The sequence below is a fragment of the Podarcis pityusensis genome, assembly GCF_964106645.2.
Source record: "Podarcis pityusensis genome assembly, chromosome: 6".
Classification (NCBI taxonomy): domain Eukaryota; kingdom Metazoa; phylum Chordata; class Lepidosauria; order Squamata; family Lacertidae; genus Podarcis; species Podarcis pityusensis.
In genome coordinates this window covers 87,785,404-87,804,378 of record NC_138030.1, presented here as the reverse complement: position 1 = coordinate 87,804,378, position 18,975 = coordinate 87,785,404, and the positions used below count along the sequence as shown (strand labels likewise).

At 45.5% G+C, this 18,975-nt stretch overlaps 2 protein-coding genes and 1 long non-coding RNA gene across 4 annotated transcripts in view; all 3 read left to right on the top strand.

Moving 5' to 3' along the window:
• LOC308480652 overlaps window positions 1–18,975 on the top strand; it is a 319,498-nt gene that overhangs the window by 226,792 nt on the left and 73,731 nt on the right. The window lies entirely within an intron of this gene.
• The window catches only part of LOC308480618 (uncharacterized protein), a 133,826-nt gene that overhangs the window by 44,625 nt on the left and 70,226 nt on the right, over window positions 1–18,975 (top strand). The gene's annotated exons all lie outside the window — the stretch shown is intronic.
• LOC308479245 (uncharacterized protein) lies at window positions 7,618–12,761 on the top strand. Its single transcript, XM_081009711.1, has 2 exons — window positions 7,618–8,302; window positions 11,689–12,761. Exons 1-2 carry the CDS (start codon window positions 7,633–7,635, stop codon window positions 12,261–12,263), a joined length of 1,245 nt encoding a protein of 414 aa, XP_080865837.1. The 5' UTR covers window positions 7,618–7,632; the 3' UTR covers window positions 12,264–12,761.

Genomic DNA, 18,975 nt, shown 5'->3' with positions numbered 1-18,975 from the left:
CTGGAAGGATTTTTTTATTTTGACTATGGCAGACCAACACGGCTACCTATCTGTAATAAAAAACATGTGCAGCATAATCAATGGGGCCAACTCCAACATAAGAGTGTCTAGGATTTCAGTCCATTTGATTGGCAAAATTGCGAATAACTGTTTAAACTCAAGGTGGAGAGGAATTTAGGAGAATTGTGTTTTGAAGCCTCAAAATTTGAGCCTTAGCAACATCACTGCTTTCAACAACTGTTTGATATGATAGCTAAAATGAATATCTAAATGCAGTGGGGGGGGGTTCCTAAAAAAATGTTTAGGGGTACTCTCATTTTAACTCAAGAAAATCACCATTTTATATTTCAAATTGGGAAAAATAAATACACTAAATGGACAAAAGTACAGATTCACAAAATGTTTAGGGGTATTCGTATTCCTGCATCACCCCCCCCCCCCAAAAAAAAGCACTGTCTGAATGTATTGTACATTCATGGACCTTTGTCTAGTCCACCTAGATTGTGCTTATATTTTCATATAAGCAAATCCTTACATAGTTGCAAAAAACAGAAATCTTGGGGTTTTTGCGCAAGATTGCGGTAGACATTGTGGGCACCACAATGTTGTTTGTTCTTGTGCTGCATTCATGCCTCAAAAAAGCACTTATTTCAGGGCATGATAATGGTGCAGGTCATGTGACTCACCCAGGATTGTGTCCCAGAAGACACACATTTGGGGTTTTTAATCTGAAAAAGTTGGACGATATGCAACCAAGCTGCCACCAGGTGTATTGATATCTGCTCTGGTTTCAATATGTGCGGTCCATGTAGGTACTGGAAAACTTTGAGCCTGTTTCTCAGGGCCTAGATTTTACGTAATTGTTTTACTTTGCTTCAAGGCACACCCAGGGATCCCCTGTTTGGGGTGGATCAATACAGTTAATAAACTGACCCCACTTTTCTGGCAGTTAGCTCCATTGAATTCAATAGGAATTATTTAGGAGTAGACATGGTTAATAATGCAGCCTAAGGTAGTCACTAGACCCAACAGAATTGGTTTGTTCAGACTTCCGGGTTAGCGCCATCGGCAATGGCGGAGTTCCTCTGACCGAGAGGAACCCGCTCCATGAAAATCAGGTCTTGCCGCCGCGGCGAAGGCGGAGACCCTCTAAAAATCCCAGGCAGAGGAAGCCTGGGAACGTGGGATTCGGCTGACACCAGGAGCGCCTCCCCTACTCGCAGGGAAACCCTTTTTCGGGGATCCAAAGCGACGTGGGGTGAGTGGCGCGGTGTTTTGAATCAACCGCTACTTTCACGGAGTGAAGCCGCATAGCCGTTGCCGGAGAGCGCTGACTTTTTCCTGTGGACAATTGGACTCTAAACAAGTACCCGTGAGTAGAACGGAAAATTGGATTAAGAAACATTTTAATTTGGCACTGAAGCGGGAAGGCTCTAAACAGGAAGTCCGTCTCCCTTTTTTGTAAATAGATTGAAGCAAAAACTTTGTAAGCTAAAGTCTGGAAAGTCGTATATAAAGGTCTAAATTTCCTTCAGTTATTACCACCAAAACCCCTCTTGGAAGCAGGAGAAAAGGGGGGGAATTTTTGACTGTTTAAGCCTGCAGGAGAGAGAGTAAAGAAAGATAAATTTCCACCGTCTCAAACCTGGGAACGGGGTGTCAGAGACAGAAATTTATGGGGAAGTTCATCGTCTTTTGACAGATAGTAAAAAAAAGAGAAACAAATTGATTCCAATGTTGCTTCTTGCATTCAAAAGAAACAAAGTATTTGAAAAATGAAAGTAATTTTCTTTTGTTGGTCCTGCTTTCAAAAGATGGATACAAATAGAAATTGTCTCCTCTAGAGGGAGCTTGTTAATTTGTTATCGGAGTCGATCTGGGGATTTCACAGCTGTAAGATTAGGATCGTGAGACCAGACTCTGACCTTGAATAAAAATGTGTTTACAAGAAGTCTTGGTGCTTGCTTTTTGCAAGACAAGTGCTTTGCTGGAGCAGATGCATGAGAAGATGGATTTGATGACTGTTGCAGTTAAAAACTTTGGACAAATGGTGAATACCCATATAGAAACCATTCAGGAACCAGCCCAGGAACTTGTTTTGACAGGGCAAGCGCAAGTGCAGAAGATAATGGAGGAGGTTGCTGTTGAACCTCAAGTAACACAAATGGAGAGATCTGAGGCCTTGCAGGAGCATAAGCCGTTGTTCTTGAAGTTTGAATCTGGAGTGGACCAGGGGGGGTCTGGAGTTGTGAGGGCTCTTAATTTTGGAAGGACTTTGAAACATGCTTTTAAATACTTTCTCGATTACAGTGTTGACTGTGGGGAATGGGACTGTGGGGAATGGGCTGATCTGCTGAGGAGAGATGGAGATATTTTTGGATTGGAGTCCTCCCGAGACCTAGCCCCCAATGAGAAAGGAAAGAAATTAAGAAAAAGATCAACAAAATACAAAGTAAAGTGCAGGTATAAACAAGAAGAAGATCTGCAGAAGGGACATGGAAAAGACTTAAGAGCCTCGGACATAAGATCACCAGGTTGATGGACTAGATGGAATGGACAAGAAGGACTGACAAAACCCGAGACCAGGAAGAAGAGACATTGGATGAAGATTGGAAGAAAGTTTTTTAAAAAATTTATTTTGAGAATTAGTGTAAAATTAATGAGTATTAGGAAAAATGTTGGAATGAAACTATTTGGCTTTAGTAGAAATGATATAAGGAGTTATGTACATTAAGTTTTAAGTTTTAAGGGTTTTTTTATGGCAAGATAAGGTTAAATAAATTAAGGTAAATTGAATGACAGAAAATAGTGACAGATGGAAAGGATTTGTTGAGTTAATTAAAAGGTTAGATCGTTAAGATAAATTATATAACAAAAATTGAGAGAGATGGAAAGAATTTGCTGAAACAATTAATTAAATTAGAATACAAAAAGGGAGGTGTGAGGAGGTCGATGAAACAAGTAAACGAAAGATAAAGATATGGAACATTGGCTGTGTGTTTTAATGTTATTGTTGTTGTTGTTGTTTTGCTGTATTGTTGTATTGTTTTTTATGCTTTTCTTTTTATGTATTGTAATGTATGCTTTGTTAAATTTTTTGTTGTTTTCTTTTTCTCTTTTTTCTGTAATTCTTAAACTTTTAATAAATATCATTTAAAAAAAAAAACAGAATTGGTTTGTTCATATTGCTACTTTCACATGACCAAGCTATTCTATCCAATTGAAACAAGTGAATCCATTTTCCTTTCACACATGTAGATGAGTGATGAGTACAGTGGTACCTCGGTTTTTGAATGTAATCCATTCCAGAAGACCGTTTGAGTTCAGAAACGTGTGAAAACCAAGGCACAAAGGGCAGTCTGCAAATTTAATAGAGAAAATTGAGAAAAATAACATATACACGTGGTGGTAGTTTGTCTAGGCATTGGTTCCCGACTAGCTGCACCTGACCTCAGCAGGGCGGCTCTGACGACTGGGCCCCACCATATCGTCAGTACCAGTAAACAGCGTGGGGGGCATGAATTTGTTATTTAACCACACACACGTGAGTGGTTGCTTAGGCATTAGTTACGACTATCTGTCCTTGCCCCAGGGACAGAACTGACCTCCGGATTCCCTGATAGAAACATCGATTACTGTAAACTGAATGGTGGGCATTGATAAAGGTAAGTACACATAAATTGCATGTTGCTTCACCATTTTTCAAACTTCAGGGCTTGAACTTTCGTTTCTTGGAACTCCTGGAATGCTCAGTGGCAGGGTGGTCTCTCTTCAGAGTCCAACAGTAGTCAGCCATCATGACTGCGTCCCAGCGATCCTGATACCTGGTCTCCGTCTCTTTCATGTCCTGATGGAATCTCTCCCCCTGCTCGTCACTCATTGAACCCAGGTTCTCAGGAAACCGGTCCATATGTGAAAATAGGTAGTGCATCTTGACGCTCATGTTGCAGCCCAGGTTTCTGAAGGCAGTCAGCATGTTGTTGACAAGTTCTGCGTAGTTTCTGGCCTTATTGTTGCCAAGAAAGTTCTTCACTACCAGAACAAATGCCTTCCACGCTTCCAGTTCCACCTCGTTCATTGAGTTTCCGAACTCTGGATCTCTGATGAGCTGACAGATCTGAGGACCGTCAAAGATGCCAGCTTTCAACTTCTCCATGGTCAATCCTGGAAAAGCCTGGCACAAGTAAGTGAAGCAGTCACTATCCTTGTCCAGAGCCTTGGTGAACTGCTTGATTAAGCCAAGCTTGATGTGCAGTGGTGGGAAGAGTATTCCGTCTCTGTCCACCAGAGGGTCGTTGATGATGTTCCTTTCTTTGCAAGGCACCAATTCCTCCCGCACAGGCCAGTCCTTCTTCGTGTAATGCTGAGCACAGTCCCTACTATCCCACATGCACAGAAAACATGGGTACTTGGTAAAGCCAGACTGTTGTCCCAACAAAAAGTTCACCATCTTCAGGTCAACACAAATAAACCACTTATGCTGATCATAACCAATTTTCTCCAGCACATACTTCACCGCTACATAGTTCTCCTTCAGTGTACTCGAGTGAGCCAGGGGTATAGAGGCAAACTGGTTGCCGTTGTGTAGCAGAACACATTTCAGTGATCGCTTGCTGCTGTCAGCGAACAGTCTCCAATCTTTGGGTTCGTACTGTGGCATTCCAAGCTTCAGCAGAAGCTGCACAATATCTGCACAGTACACCAAGTCCTTCTCTTCCGAGAAAAAATGGAGATACTCTTGATGCCTGTTGCGGAAGAAGCTGATGCGAGCACTGTCAGAGAGGAGGTTTCTTTCCTTCAATCTGGATGCCAACAGTTCGGCAGAGTCCTTTGACAAGCTGAGGTCACGAACTAGATCATTCAACTCCTTTGGGGAAAATGGATGTGGAGCATCATCTTCAAGAACCACTTCTTCTTCTTCATGTCCTTCAACACTGGAGGCATCTTCGTCACTAATGTCAGGAAGTTCTCCGAAGATAGGCACTGGAATTTCATCACAATGAGCTACAGGACGACGTGCTGATTGAAGATCAGGATACTTGAGGTTGCTCCGGTTCTTTCTGTTGATCCCAGTCACATCAACAGCGCAGAAGTAGCAATCAGTGACATGGTTTGTTGACTTCCTCCAAACCATGGGAATTCCAAAGTTCAGACTCCTCTTGCCATTGGTCCACCCACGTAGAGTCTCGGTGCATGCCTTGCACACCATGTGTGGTGCCCAAGCTTTATCCTGGTCACCAAGTTTAATACCAAAATAAGCATGGTAAGCAATTTTATGCTTTGCCGCACCAATTTATGGAAGATTTCGAGGTTTTATGACTTCAAACTGATCCCTTTTTTTTTTTTAATAATTTTTTATTAAGGTTTTAAACAAACAAAAAAGAAAAACAACACACACAAAAAACAATACAAAACTTAACAATATAAACACAAAGCAATTAATAACGAACTCTCTTTTCCATTACCAATTTTAAGTTACTTATTTTCTGGACTTCCTCATACCTCCCTCTTTTGTATTCCAATCCACATATATTTATCCAGCAGTTTCTTTTCCACTTTTTTAATCCCAATCTTTAATTTAATAAAATGTTAAAATATATAACTTCAACTCTTTTAAACCTAATCCTTGATCTTAATATCCTGTAACTTTAAAGTTTTCCCTTTTAAAATCAAATTTCCATTTCTTTAAACTTCTTTAATCTTAATCTTTAATCTAAATCTATCCTTAACTTTAACCTATGCAGCTGGAAACCACTTATTTTCAGTCCAACATCACTCTAACATTCCTTAATTTTGCAGTGTTTCTGAAGATAGTCTTTGAATTTCTTCCAGTCTTCCTCCATCGACTCTTCTCCCTGGTCACGGATTCTGCCAGTCATTTCCGCCAATTCCATATAGTCCATAAGTTTCATCTGCCATTCCTCCAGCGTGGGAAGTTCTTGTGTCTTCCAATACTTTGCGATGAGTATTCTTGCTGCTGTTGTTGCATACATAAAGAAAGTTCTATCCTTTTTTAACACCATTTGGCCCACTATGCCCAGGAGAAAGGCCTCTGGTTTCTTAGGGAAGGTATACTTAAATACCTTTTTTAATTCATTATATATCATTTCCCAGAAAGCCTTAATCTTTGGGCATGTCCACCAAAGGTGAAAAAATGTACCTTCAATTTCTTTACATTTCCAACATTTGTTATCGGGCAAGTGATAGATTTTCGCAAGCTTGACTGGGGTTATGTACCACCTGTATATCATTTTCATAAAGCGTGTTCTCATTAAAGGAGAGCACGTGTTGCGGCTGGGGCTAGGCAAAGCACCCTGTAGTTGCCAGGCAAAATTGAAGGAAAGGGCCTGGCAAGGATTGGTGATGGTGTTGCTGGGGCAATTTGTATGTTGCCACTTTGGGGGTGGAGATCAGAGGATATTTAAGGAAGGCCCACAGAGAGTTGCTTTCTCTTTCGCTGTGGGCATCGGATCGAACACAGCTAAAGACCGGTTGTATAAATCTATATCTCATTCCTCATTTTCTCCTATTTTATTTTATTTATTTATTTGATCTTGGCCTTTTGTGTTTATCTCCCCAAAGTCTACCCCCCCCTTCTTTAATTTATTTTCCAGGTTCTTTGTCTTTAGTTTTCAATTTTTATTTGTTTTTGTTCTGACTCTTGTTTCCATTTTACTAGCCTTCCCCCCCCAACTTTCCTCGTGGGCTTTTGGTCCCGTGGGGCTGCTGGGGGTGGCCGGGAGGGGGGGGCGGACCCTAGGCCTTTCGGCCCGGTTCGTAGCCGAGGCGCCGGGGACGGGGCTGGTTGACCTTCGGGCCCTCGGAGCTTTACCATTCCCCCCCCCCACTTCGTAGGGTTACTAGAGAAAAAAGCGGGTGCTTACCGTAGTCCTCCCCTGGCCTCTCACGGCGGCGGCCCCCTTTTCGCGCGCTTCGGCGCGCTCTTACTAGCCGGGGCGGGCCGGCTGGCGCGCAGGCGCCGTTGGAGCCGCCGATTCGCACGCGGCGCTCGGCGCTTGCTTATTCGGCCCTGTTCGGGCCGGGCTTGGGGAGGCTTAGTCAAGCCTTTCCCCTCTTGGCCCGGGTATAGCGGGGAGTGCCTGGGGGAGCTGGGGGAGGCCGTGGGACGTGCCTTGGGCTCGGGGCCTATTTGGGCACCCCCCCCACCCGGCTCCGAGCGGTAGCGGCTTTTGCCGCGCTTCGGCGCCTGCGGCCTGCGGAGTTGGGCCGTTTTAGGCTGCGGGGGGGCCCTCCTCGGACGTTCCAGCTTTAGCCGGTGGCGCTTAGCGCGCACAGCGGCTTTGGTGGTTGGAGGCCTGCTTGCGGCCTGCTTTGGGCATTGGGGGAGGCCTTCTGCCTGAAGTCAGTTGGGAGGCCTCCATTTTGGGGAATTTTGGCGGGAGCGCCATTTTCTACTGCCTCCTCATTGCGTGCTGGCCTCTAGTGGCCGTTTATTGAAACACAGCTATACCATTGGCCTTGATTACTGGCTGCGCCACCTGCTGGTGAGCCATATAGTTGCACCTATCGGGATTGATTGTTTTTCAGGCTGATTGACTATTCATTATAACAAAGAGCACTGGTGTAGCCTTGCATTAATTCTATTATTTGTCTTTTTTACTAGTAGCAGGTATGGCTCCAAAGAAGAAGGTGTCACGGAGGCTTGATCTCGCTTCCTCAGCGAAGCGGCCCATAAAAGGCCCGTCCCAAGCTTTGCGTTCTCCAGTGCCACAGCGATCTTTGAGACGCCTTCAGTCCATGGTCACTGGCTTGGCCAGTGACCCAGTGGTGTTAGCACGTGTTGAGGCTGAAATGGATGGTTTGATTCAACGCTGCTCGACTCCGACGACTTCTTCTGCTAGTCCAGCTCCGCCTGTTGACGCACCTCCTTCGGTGTCATCTTCGGCTGAAGATGAGGGGGAGGATTTGTTAGCTGGGGGTCTTTCGCGTACTAATCAATTGTCCCAGTCGTCGGTCTCACCTGTCTCCCAGGCTGCAGCGCCAAGGGTACGGGGCGGCCCCAGGGGTCCGACCAGGCGGAGGTCATCCGCCCGGATTCGGGCGGCACGGGGTTCAGTTGTACAGTCCTCATCAGTGGTGAGGTCTGTTCCTGGTCATTCACCTGTAGTCTCTTCTCAGTCAGTTCCAGGCGTTGTGCTGCAAGGCGACGCATCTGAGTCTTCGGTGGAGGACAGCCTTCCTCTCCCTCCAAAGTCCTCTTCTGGTGGGCTCCGTCGCCGGAAAAAGAGTTCCAAGAAGCGTGCTAAGAGGAGACGGAGAGACACCTCATCCTCTTCCGCAGGTACTTCGTCTCAAACCTCCAGTAGTGATGAGGAAGCTTCGCTTTCGCTATACTGGGGCTTTGGGGAGACATCGGGACTTCCAAAATGGGCTTGGGAGCGGAGGGCAAACTCTCACAGGGCAAAGTATGGGGCGGTGCAGGACTGTCTGGAAGGGGTCCTCATGCCTGATGTGAAAGTTTCCACCAACTCAGCTAGGGATATTATACCAGGTGCCCACTTGACTACAAAGCTGCGATCTAGGATTCTGGATGGCCGTTACATTGATATATTTAGCTTGGCACCCCCTCAGGAGTGTCAGGACTCCCAGGATAGAGGTTTGGCAGCCACGAAAAAGAGGGTGGTTTTGCCAAAGGTTGAAAGGACCTTCGAGCGATGGCTGGATAGTTTCCAGGTGTTCGCTGGAGTGGTGGCAGCGGCCTACCCACGGAGGTCCATGCATTTATGGGTTTATTTGTCCATAGTTCGCTCAGCATTTACGATGGCTGGAGCGTCTGCTGCGATTTCTTATGATGAGAATTTCAGACGCAGGGCTGCCAAGATCCCCACTGCCCGCTGGGACCGAAAGGATTTAGATGTATGGACCACTTATGTGGCTCCACGTATTGACAATAAGATCCCTGAATCGCAAAAAACTAGGATTGTGCCAGCTAAGACGGGTCGCAAGTTCTTTTGTTGGGATTTTAACAAAGGAACCTGTCAGCGCCAATTCTGCAGATATTCTCATAGTTGTGAGAAGTGTTCAGGGAACCATCCAGCTTCTGCCTGTGCAGGGGTTCGACGGCCCTTTCGGAAGGGGTGGGGCTCACAGCAGCCCCCGAAAGCCGCGCCCCAGGCTGCAGCCGCCGGTGCAGGAAAATAGTGTACTTTCCTCCTTAGCTCATACCCCGGTTAGGCTACAGCCGTTGTTGTCATTGTTACAGTTATACCCTCTTAGCATCTTATTTGCGTGACGGTTTTTCCCTGGGTTTTCGAATCCCAGTGGCGGCAAATCCTGTAGCTAGAAACCCTTCAAACCAGAAGTCTGTGAAGGATATGCCTGACGTGGCGCGTAAGAAAATTGGGAAAGAACTGGCTCTACGCCGTATGGCAGGCCCTTTTGCCGTTCCACCCTTTCCTAATCTGCATATTTCACCCTTAGGTATGGTTCCTAAAAAAAAGCTCCGGGGGAATTTCGCCTGATACACAACCTTTCACACCCTAGGGGCACATCAGTAAATGATGTTATTCCCCCGGAGCTTTGTTCGGTGAAGTATGCCTCGCTTGATCAAGCGATCAAAATGATAAGAAAATTTGGACAGGGTGCCCTGCTAGCCAAATGTGACATTGAGTCTGCATTTCGGCTGCTTCCAATTCATCCTGATGACTTCTGGTTGCTGGGATTTCAGTTCGACGGGGAATTTTACTTTGATAAGGCCATGCCCATGGGCTGCTCGGTAGCCTGTGCGGCCTTCGAGTGTTTTAGTTCATTTCTGGACTGGGCTCTGCGCAAAAGAACTGGTTTGGGCGGAGTCACTCATTATTTGGATGGTTTTTTATTGGCCTCAGCTAGCGATACGGGGAATTGCGTGGTGTTGCTGCAGGCCTTTGCTGCCTTAACCGAGGAACTGGGCGTGCCGTTAGCTGCGGAGAAAACTGAAGGTCCTTCTACGCAGCTGACTTACCTGGGTATTTCGTTGGATACGGTGGCGCAAACTTCCAGTTTGCCGGCGGATAAGATACTCACGCTGAAGGGCGTCATCGCTGAACTCATTCCCATGAAAAAAGTTACTCTGCGGCAGCTGCAGTCCTTGCTGGGCCACCTAAACTTTGCTTGCAGGGTGATCGCCCCAGGGCGACCTTTCTGTTCCCGCTTGGCCAGGCTTATGTCAGGTTTGAGGTCCCCGAGGCATAGGGTGCGCCTGTCAGCTCAGGTGCGTGCTGACCTTCGTATTTGGTTGGAATTCCTGGAGGAATTCAATGGGGTGTCTCTTTGGCAGGACACCTTGAACCTTTATACCGATTTTCAGGTGCACTCTGATGCTGCGGGGTCGTTGGGTTTTGGTTTGTATTGGGATGGCAGGTGGTGTGCCGAGCGTTGGCCTTCAGCTTGGCGTGGGGAAGCTATAACTCGGGACTTAACTTTTCTTGAGTTTTTTCCCATTGTAGTGGCAGTCCATTTATGGGTCGAGCATTTCAGGGACCGTCGTGTATGTTTTTGGACAGATAACCTGGCGGTGGTGAACGTGCTAGCCAAGCAGTCTTCACGATCACCTAGGGTATCAGCCCTGCTGAGGGTCTTTGTTTTGCATTGCTTACGTTTTAACATTGTATTTTCTGCTCGTTTTGTTCCTGGAGTGTCTAACGAGATTGCTGATGCTCTGTCCCGTTTTCAGATGCAGCGGTTCAGGTCCCTGGCGCCAGTGGCTCGAGACCGTCCGGAATTTTTCCCGGATCATCTCTGGAACCTTGGCAGCACTTAGTTTTACAGGGAGTAGCTGCATCTATTGCCCCCTCCACATTGAGGTCCTATAAGAAGGCTTGGACCGATTTTTTGCATTTCACTGGGCAATCCGTGGTAGGGGGAACATGCACACCTCATTCTACTGCACAGGTGCTCCAATATTTGGCGCATCTATTTCAGATGCGGAGGGCAGCCAGGACGCTGAGATTGCATGCGGCTGCAATTTCCTTCTTTAGCAAAGTTTATTTTAATAATGATCCATGTGGGAAGTTCGTGGTGCGCAAGGCTTTGGAGGGGTGGGGGAGGCTTTGCCCCTCCAGACCAGCTACAAGGAGGCCTATAACGTTTGGATTGTTGACCAGGATGCGAAGTAAACTAAAGGGCATCTGTTGGTCCAGGTTTGAGGCGCGGTTATTTTCCGCAGCCTATTCGTTAGCCTTTTTTGGAGCCCTGAGGGTTGGGGAGGTGGTGTGTGAACCTAAGCAGGATGGAGGTTCGAGAGGTTTGTTGCTGCAGGACGTGAGCTTGTCTCAGTCAGAATTGCAGATCCTTGTCAGGAGTTCCAAAACTGATCAACTGGGTAGAGGGGCAGTTATTCGGCTCCCAGCAACTGGGCTAGGGGGCCCTTGCCCAGTCAAGGATCTCCAGAAATATATGGCGTTGCGGCCTCCTGGGGGAGGGGCCCTGTTCATTCATGAAGATGGGCGTCCATTGGCACGCCATCAATTCACTGGTGTTTTGCGCAGGGTCGTTGCTGCTTGTGGCCATGCAGCCTCTGAGTTTGCTCCGCATTCCTTCAGGATTGGGGATGCAACAACAGCCGCCCATTGGGGCTTGTCGGCAAGGAGGATTAAAGACCTGGGTCGCTGGAAGTCGGACGCATATAAGGGTTATGTGCGGAAATGGTGTTGATCTCATGTACTCACATCTTTTGTTTTACCCTAGGTCTACCCACTGTCCGGGTTTGGATAGTGGGGCACAGTATTGTGCATTGGGCCGCTTGCAGAGCTCGGCAATCTGAACTGGGAGTTGGCCTCGGCCTTCCGCAGCACGTGCGAGTGTCCTGGATCTCCAGAAGGGGGATGCGGTGGAAGGAGTTCTTACCGCTAATGCAGAGGCGTGTTCTTCTGGAGGGCCCCCCTACGGCGATTGTGGTGCAGCTTGGGGAAAATGATATGGTTTCTTTTTCCTGTTATGTTTTACGTGCTGTTATTTTGCAGGATTTGAGGGACCTGGCGGCCTTGGTGCCCGCTACTAAGCTAATTTGGTCACAGTTGCTTCAGCGTTGCATCTGGAGGGGTAGTCCCTGCCCTGCGGCCACCGAAAGGGTGCGAAAGCGTATTAATTCAGCTGCGAGCAAGCTGGTGTCTGATCTGGGTGGGCTTGTGATTCCCCACCCAGATATTAATGTTAAAGCCACTGATTGCTACAGGTTTGATGGGGTTCATCTTACCTCTGTTGGGAATGATGTATGGTTGAGGTCAGTGGTGGCTAAGTTGAGAGTGTGTTTAGGTTTGTGAGTGGTTGGCGGTGAGCGTAAGGGCTCAGGTGGCGGTTAGGCATTGGTTTAAATTGGTTGGTGGAGGGGTATGGATTGGCTGTGCCTGCCCCTCAGGTGATGCTGCTGCACGGGAATTCCGTTAAAGGAATTCAGGGGCTTACCATCCTTTCGTCCAAACCCCTGGAATCGGGTTTGGGCCGTGTAAGCCCCTAGGAGCATGTGGGGAGAAGCTGAGGGTCTGTGTCGCAGCTCCAGTTATCCCCTGATCTTGTTCCTCCACACTGGCTTTCGCTGGAATCCGGAAGTCAGTGCTGTCCCCATGGCGGGGGGACAGCTAGTCTTAACCAATGCCTAAGCAACCACTCACAATTTTGTATGATAATAAAGTTGTGGCCAAAAAATTATGCCAAAAACCTTAAACAAAAATTATGTGTGAAGTGTGAGTTATTTGGGATAAGGGTGTTTTGGGGGACCTCAGCACGCAAAGCGTGTTCTCATTAAAGGAGAGCACGTGTTGCGGCTGGGGCTAGGCAAAGCACCCTGTAGTTGCCAGGCAAAATTGAAGGAAAGGGCCTGGCAAGGATTGGTGATGGTGTTGCTGGGGCAATTTGTATGTTGCCACTTTGGGGGTGGAGATCAGAGGATATTTAAGGAAGGCCCACAGAGAGTTGCTTTCTCTTTCGCTGTGGGCATCGGATCACCCGCCCGCCCTCCCTTGTTGGGCTTCCGCTTGACCTTGCTATGCCTGTCATGGGGTCGTTTGCATTGGTGCGAGGGCCTGGTAGGAATTTTGCCATTTGGCTGATTAGTGTGTGCCATCTGGTTTTTGCCTACCGCGTAGCAAATCGTCACAACTTGTAAGGTTGGCGGTTAGGCATTGGTTTAAATTGGTTGGTGGAGGGGTATGGATTGGCTGTGCCTGCCCCTCAGGTGATGCTGCTGCACGGGAATTCCGTTAAAGGAATTCAGGGGCTTACCATCCTTTCGTCCAAACCCCTGGAATCGGGTTTGGGCCGTGTAAGCCCCTAGGAGCATGTGGGGAGAAGCTGAGGGTCTGTGTCGCAGCTCCAGTCATCCCCTGATCTTGTTCCTCCACACTGGCTTTCGCTGGAATCCGGAAGTCAGTGCTGTCCCCATGGCGGGGGGACAGCTAGTCTTAACCAATGCCTAAGCAACCACTCACAATTTTGTATGATAATAAAGTTGTGGCCAAAAAATTATGCCAAAAACCTTAAACAAAAATTATGTGTGAAGTGTGAGTTATTTGGGATAAGGGTGTTTTGGGGGACCTCAGCACGCAATATTCTCTCTTAAGGCATTACATGCCGTAAATTTCATACCTGTGGTCCATAACTGTTCCCAGTCAGCAAACATAATGTTATGACCAACGTCCTGTGCCCATTTAATCATAGCCGATTTTACCGTTTCATCTTGAGTATTCCATTTCAGCAGCAAGTTATACATTCTTGACAAATTCTTAGTATTGGGTTCTAACAATTCTGTTTCTAATTTGGATCTTTCCACCTGGAAGCCAATTTTCCTGTCCAATTTAAATACCTCCATTATTTGATAATAATGAAGCCAGTCTCGCACTTTGTTTTTTAGTTTTTCAAAACTCTGCAATTTCAGTCTATCTCCGTCTTGTTCCAAAATTTCCCAATATTTCAGCCATTTGACCTCCATATTGACCTTTTTCAAGGCTTTCGCTTCCATTGGTGACAGCCACCTTGGGGTTTTATTTTCTAACAAATCCTTATATCTTATCCAAACATTAAACAGCGCTTTCCTGACAATGTGGTTTTTAAATGCTTTATGTGCTTTGACCTTATCATACCATAAATATGCATGCCATCCAAATACATTATTAAAACCTTCTAGATCCAAAATGTCAGTGTTTTCAAGAAGTAGCCATTCTTTCAACCAGCAAAAGGCTGCTGATTCATAGTAAAGTTTAAGGTCTGGCAGGGCAAATCCACCTCTTTCCTTTGCATCCGTTAATATTTTAAATTTTATTCTGGGTTTCTTGCCCTGCCAGACAAATTTAGAAATATCTTTCTGCCACCTCTTGAAACAATCCATTTTGTCCACAATCTGCAAAGTTTGAAACAAAAACAACATTCTGGGCAATACATTCATCTTTATCGCAGCAATACGGCCTAGCAGTGAAAGCTTCAAATTTGACCAAATTTCTAAATCTTTTTTCACTTCTGACCAACATTTTTCATAATTATCTTTAAATAAATTCCCATTTTTTGCTGTCATGTTAATCCCCAAGTATTTAACTTTCTTAACCACTGTTAAACCTGTCTCATTCTGAAACCTCTCTCTTTCAAACGGTGTTAAATTTTTCTCTAAAACCTTGGTTTTTGACTTGTTCAATTTAAATCCTGCCACTTGACCAAATTCTTGAATCAGTTCTAAAACCCTTTTTGTACTAGATTCTGGCTCCTGTAACGTCAATACTAAGTCATCTGCAAATGCTCTCAATTTATAGTGTTTAGTTCCGACCTGCAAACTGATCCCTTTTTGACATAATCACCCAGAACTATCGGACCTGAATACTTCTATCATTAAAATAATCATTTCCAATCAAAACAATTATTCGACATGGCATTTTACCCCCACCAACTTCTTCTAAAATGCTCCACACAAGCGTACATGTGAACAAAAACGTAAAAAAATGACATGTGGCCATAGCTCAAAAACTTGACCTGATTGAGCAAAACCAATGTGATTTTTGGATTCAGCGCATCAGATTCGTCCTAAATCAACTGAAAAAACGCAGACAACAAATTTGTTGTTGACCAGTGTAATCAATAGCTCTGTGAGATATGGCACACTCAGGTTAATAGTTTTGTACTGATCTTTCACAAGATAAATGGTGGCACTGCCCCCTACCATTTAGGCAAAATGGGGTGTGCAGAGAAAGGATATGTATAAAGCTGTCCGTTTGTGTGTTGTGCTTCAAAGAACATTTCCTGACTTCAGTTGATGTCATCAAGGGTAACTGTCAAAGTTTGAGACCTTGGACTATTATTATGTTGAAGGCCTGTTCAGCAGCAGTTGCTTGGTGACAGATTCTGAATATTTGTAAAAATGGAGCCTGGATCAGATAGAGTCATTCTGATTGGTCTGAGAAAGAACAGGCTCTGACTGGCTGGAGGTTCTGGTCAACTGGGAAAATTAAGTACTGTATTTTTCCATGTATAAGACTAGGTCCCCCCCCCCAAAAAAAATAATGTTCAAAATTTGGGGGCATCTTATACATGGATAGATCCCCCCCATTTCTTAAATCAGGGTCCCCCCAAAAAGGGGGCTTCTTATACGTGGGGGTGTCTTATAGACAGAATATAGACAGAAAAATACGGCAACCATTTTTTGTTAGCTGGGAAGCAGTTGGGGGGGGGAACGGTTGCTGCAGTGGGTGGGATGGAAGTTGGTTGATGAGGAAGGTGTGAAGCAAAGACCAGAGAAACCTGAGGGGAATCAGACCTAAATATTAAGCTATTCATCCCCAGTGCATTAACAATTATTTGCTGATCAGAGTAAGGAAGCTGTTGGCTGTATTAGGTTAAAAGGCTGCCCAGGTCTTAACAAAAGGTTGCACCAGCAGATTAATTTTTTTAAATAAAAATAACCAGCTAAACTGTCCAAGCAGTCAGAAGTAGAGCTGGATGAGCTTTGGGGTCAGAAACAGATGCCCCCAGTAGCTGTACCAGGTTGAGGGTGAATTTGGCTGGGGTGGAGAACTTGACTAGAAGTGAAAGCCCCTTAGAGGTTGGAGTAGCAACAGTATAACCACAGTCTTTCGAAAATGTCAAGCATATTTTAGTCTTCATTGTAAATATAAGCATTCCCTTATATTCATAATATGCTTAGACAAAGAATCTTAGTTAATATTTCATCCTGCTTCCAGTGATGGTGCCCATCTCACACCTAAGCCTCTTATCTCAAGCTACCAGGAGGCTTCAAAGGCATCATAAGGGAATGGTGGCTGGGTCATTTTGAGGGACTTGAGTTATTGTGGCATGGAGTCCCATAGACCAGAAAATAAAAATGAAAGAAGCACAGATACCTAAGCTTTCATTTATACAGAGCTGGCTAGTAGAGGCTGTGGTTAGAAGAGGTTTGTCTTTAGGTAGAGACAGAGGTGGGAGCTGTTTCCCTATAAATGATCTGCCACTGGTCTGGTTCAGGATGTTGAGAATACAAAGATTAGATGGACTACGAAAGAATTTAAGGAAAAGAAGTGACTGAAGAACAGATGTAAAGGTGAATTAGATAACCAAGAGACGCGTGGTGAATGCAGTGGAAGTCTTTTATAATATTTTAACTAGGATTTAAATATTGTAACGTTTGAAGTATGAATTTGGAATAATTGATTATGAAAAGAATTTTTTCCTCTTCATTCTTTTTCTTGTTTCTTTCTTTTATCTTTTGTCTTTCTTCTCTTCTAGTCTGCATTCTGGAAAATTGTGTAGACAAAATGTTTTTATGTATGGTTATGTATTGTTTCTATTTCTTTTTTCCTATTCATTTTTTGTAACATTTAATAATAATAAAAATACAACAGGATGTTGCCCTATTTCCACTGTTGAACAAAAAACCCGCTGGTCCAGCAGCTTCTAGGGAATGGGAGGTGACATTTTGGTTTTTGTCACAGGCGACAAAATGTCTTGAGCCAGCCATCATGGCAATACAGAAACACAGGAAGCAAACAAAATCTGGGGAAAGAATTTTGCGCTGATATCTGAAATGAAGGAGGAACCAATACAAGCAAAGATTCAAGAACAAAGAGCTTCTCTAAATAGCCTTAATGTGTATGTACTGTGGACAAAATGTGAAGTTGCCATGGTAGTGAAATATATTTGTATAATATCTACCCCCCACTTTTTTAAACTATATGTCACATAGCCAAGTTCAGTTGGGAAGGAAAGCACACTGAAACTATTAATGTGTTATTTATATCCAAATGCTTCTCACATTTCAGAATCACCATAATCTGAATGTTCATAAATATATATGGGAGCAGTATGGCATCTTGAACTCAGTGTTTCAGAAATATCCTCGTACAAATAAGAGACAGAAAACTGCAATGTTATCCCTTTTAGTGCCATGGCCTCTTTATATTATTCAGTAGTCAGTACTACACCACATAAATCATTTCCGCCTATGATTCATATTTATTTATGTTGATGTAAAATTCACATGTTCTCTGGATTCCTTTCCATAATTAAATTCTACAACAAAAGCTCAAGTCTTGGCAGAAAAAAAGACTTTCATTTTAGCAAATCAAATAGCCATTTGGGGGAATAGCAAAATGTATTCATCTCATAACCTCAATAAGTTATTGGCGGAAAGGTGTAGTTCAGGAGTTCAATTCTCCCATGAAAAAGTGGTTGAGGAGTTGCTTACCCAAAGCAGGTGGGCCCGAACCATACATATACTTTCGGACCCACCTGCAGTGACCCTTCCCAAAGGAGTATGGCTTAACCTATGAAGGTGAACAAACTGGACAGGACAATGATCTAGGATTTAAAATTAGGCCACAAATTTCTTGATTCCGGATGTAGGTTGTACTTGGCTTAGGCCAGGGGTCAGCAAACTTTTTCAGCAAGGGGCCAGTCCACTGTCCCTCAGACCTTGAGGCGGCCGAACTATATTTTGAAAGGGGAAAAAATCACAATACAGTGGTACCTCGGGTTACAGACGCTTCAGGTTACATATGCTTCAGGTTACAGACTCCGCTAACCCAGAAATAGTACCTCAGGTTAAGAACTTTGCTTCAGGATGAGAACAGAAATCGCGCGGCGGCCGCATGGCAGCAGCGGGAGGCCCCATTAGCTAAGAACAGGTTAAGAACAGTTTCAGGTTAAGAACGGACCTCCAGAACGAATTAAGTACGTAACCAGAGGTACCACTGTAATTCCTATGCCTCACAAATAACCCAGAGATGCATTTTAAATAAAAGGACACATTCTACTCATGTAAAGACACGCTGATTCCCGGACCATCTGCAGGCCGGATTTTGAAGGTGATTGAGCTGGATCCAGCCCCTGGGCCTTAGTTTGCCTACCCATGGCTTAGGCATTGGGTGTACCACCTTCTCAGCCTCCCTGGTGGACGGCTAAAGCATGACAGGGTCAAGCCTAGGTTTATGGGTTCCCTGCAAGACACAGGTCTATATGGAAAACACTCCCAAGCTGCTGAAGGAAGTTCTATGGCCCGTCTGTCACATGCCTTGGCTTTAAGCCTGAGACTTCTGACTAGGCCCCCTAAGTCCATTTTCTACATTGTACAGAATGGATCTCCAGATGAGATCGCTCCTACAGAGCAAAGACTATATAAAAGTTGGGGAGGGGGGAAATCACCTTCACAGGATATGGATCGACCACCACACAAAAGAAACAACAATCTGTTTCCGTTCACACACAGAGCCCCCAAAAGATAAGATCATTAACATTGGTATGGAGCCACTGGTGGATGAAGAGGAGTGCGGGGAGAGCGCACCACCCCCGGCAGCCCGATCCCAGTGGGGTGCCACCGCGGCAGCCCCCCCGCCCACACTGGGTGCCATGCCCTCACAGGTGGCGCGTCACGCCCCCCAGGATGAGACCACTCCCCTGTGGGCGGTGCGCCACGCCCTCAGGATGCACACCAGCCCCTCCCCCACCTGGGCTCTGCCCCCCCCCCAGTGCCGGAGCATGAAGCTCCGCCACTGTATGGAGCCT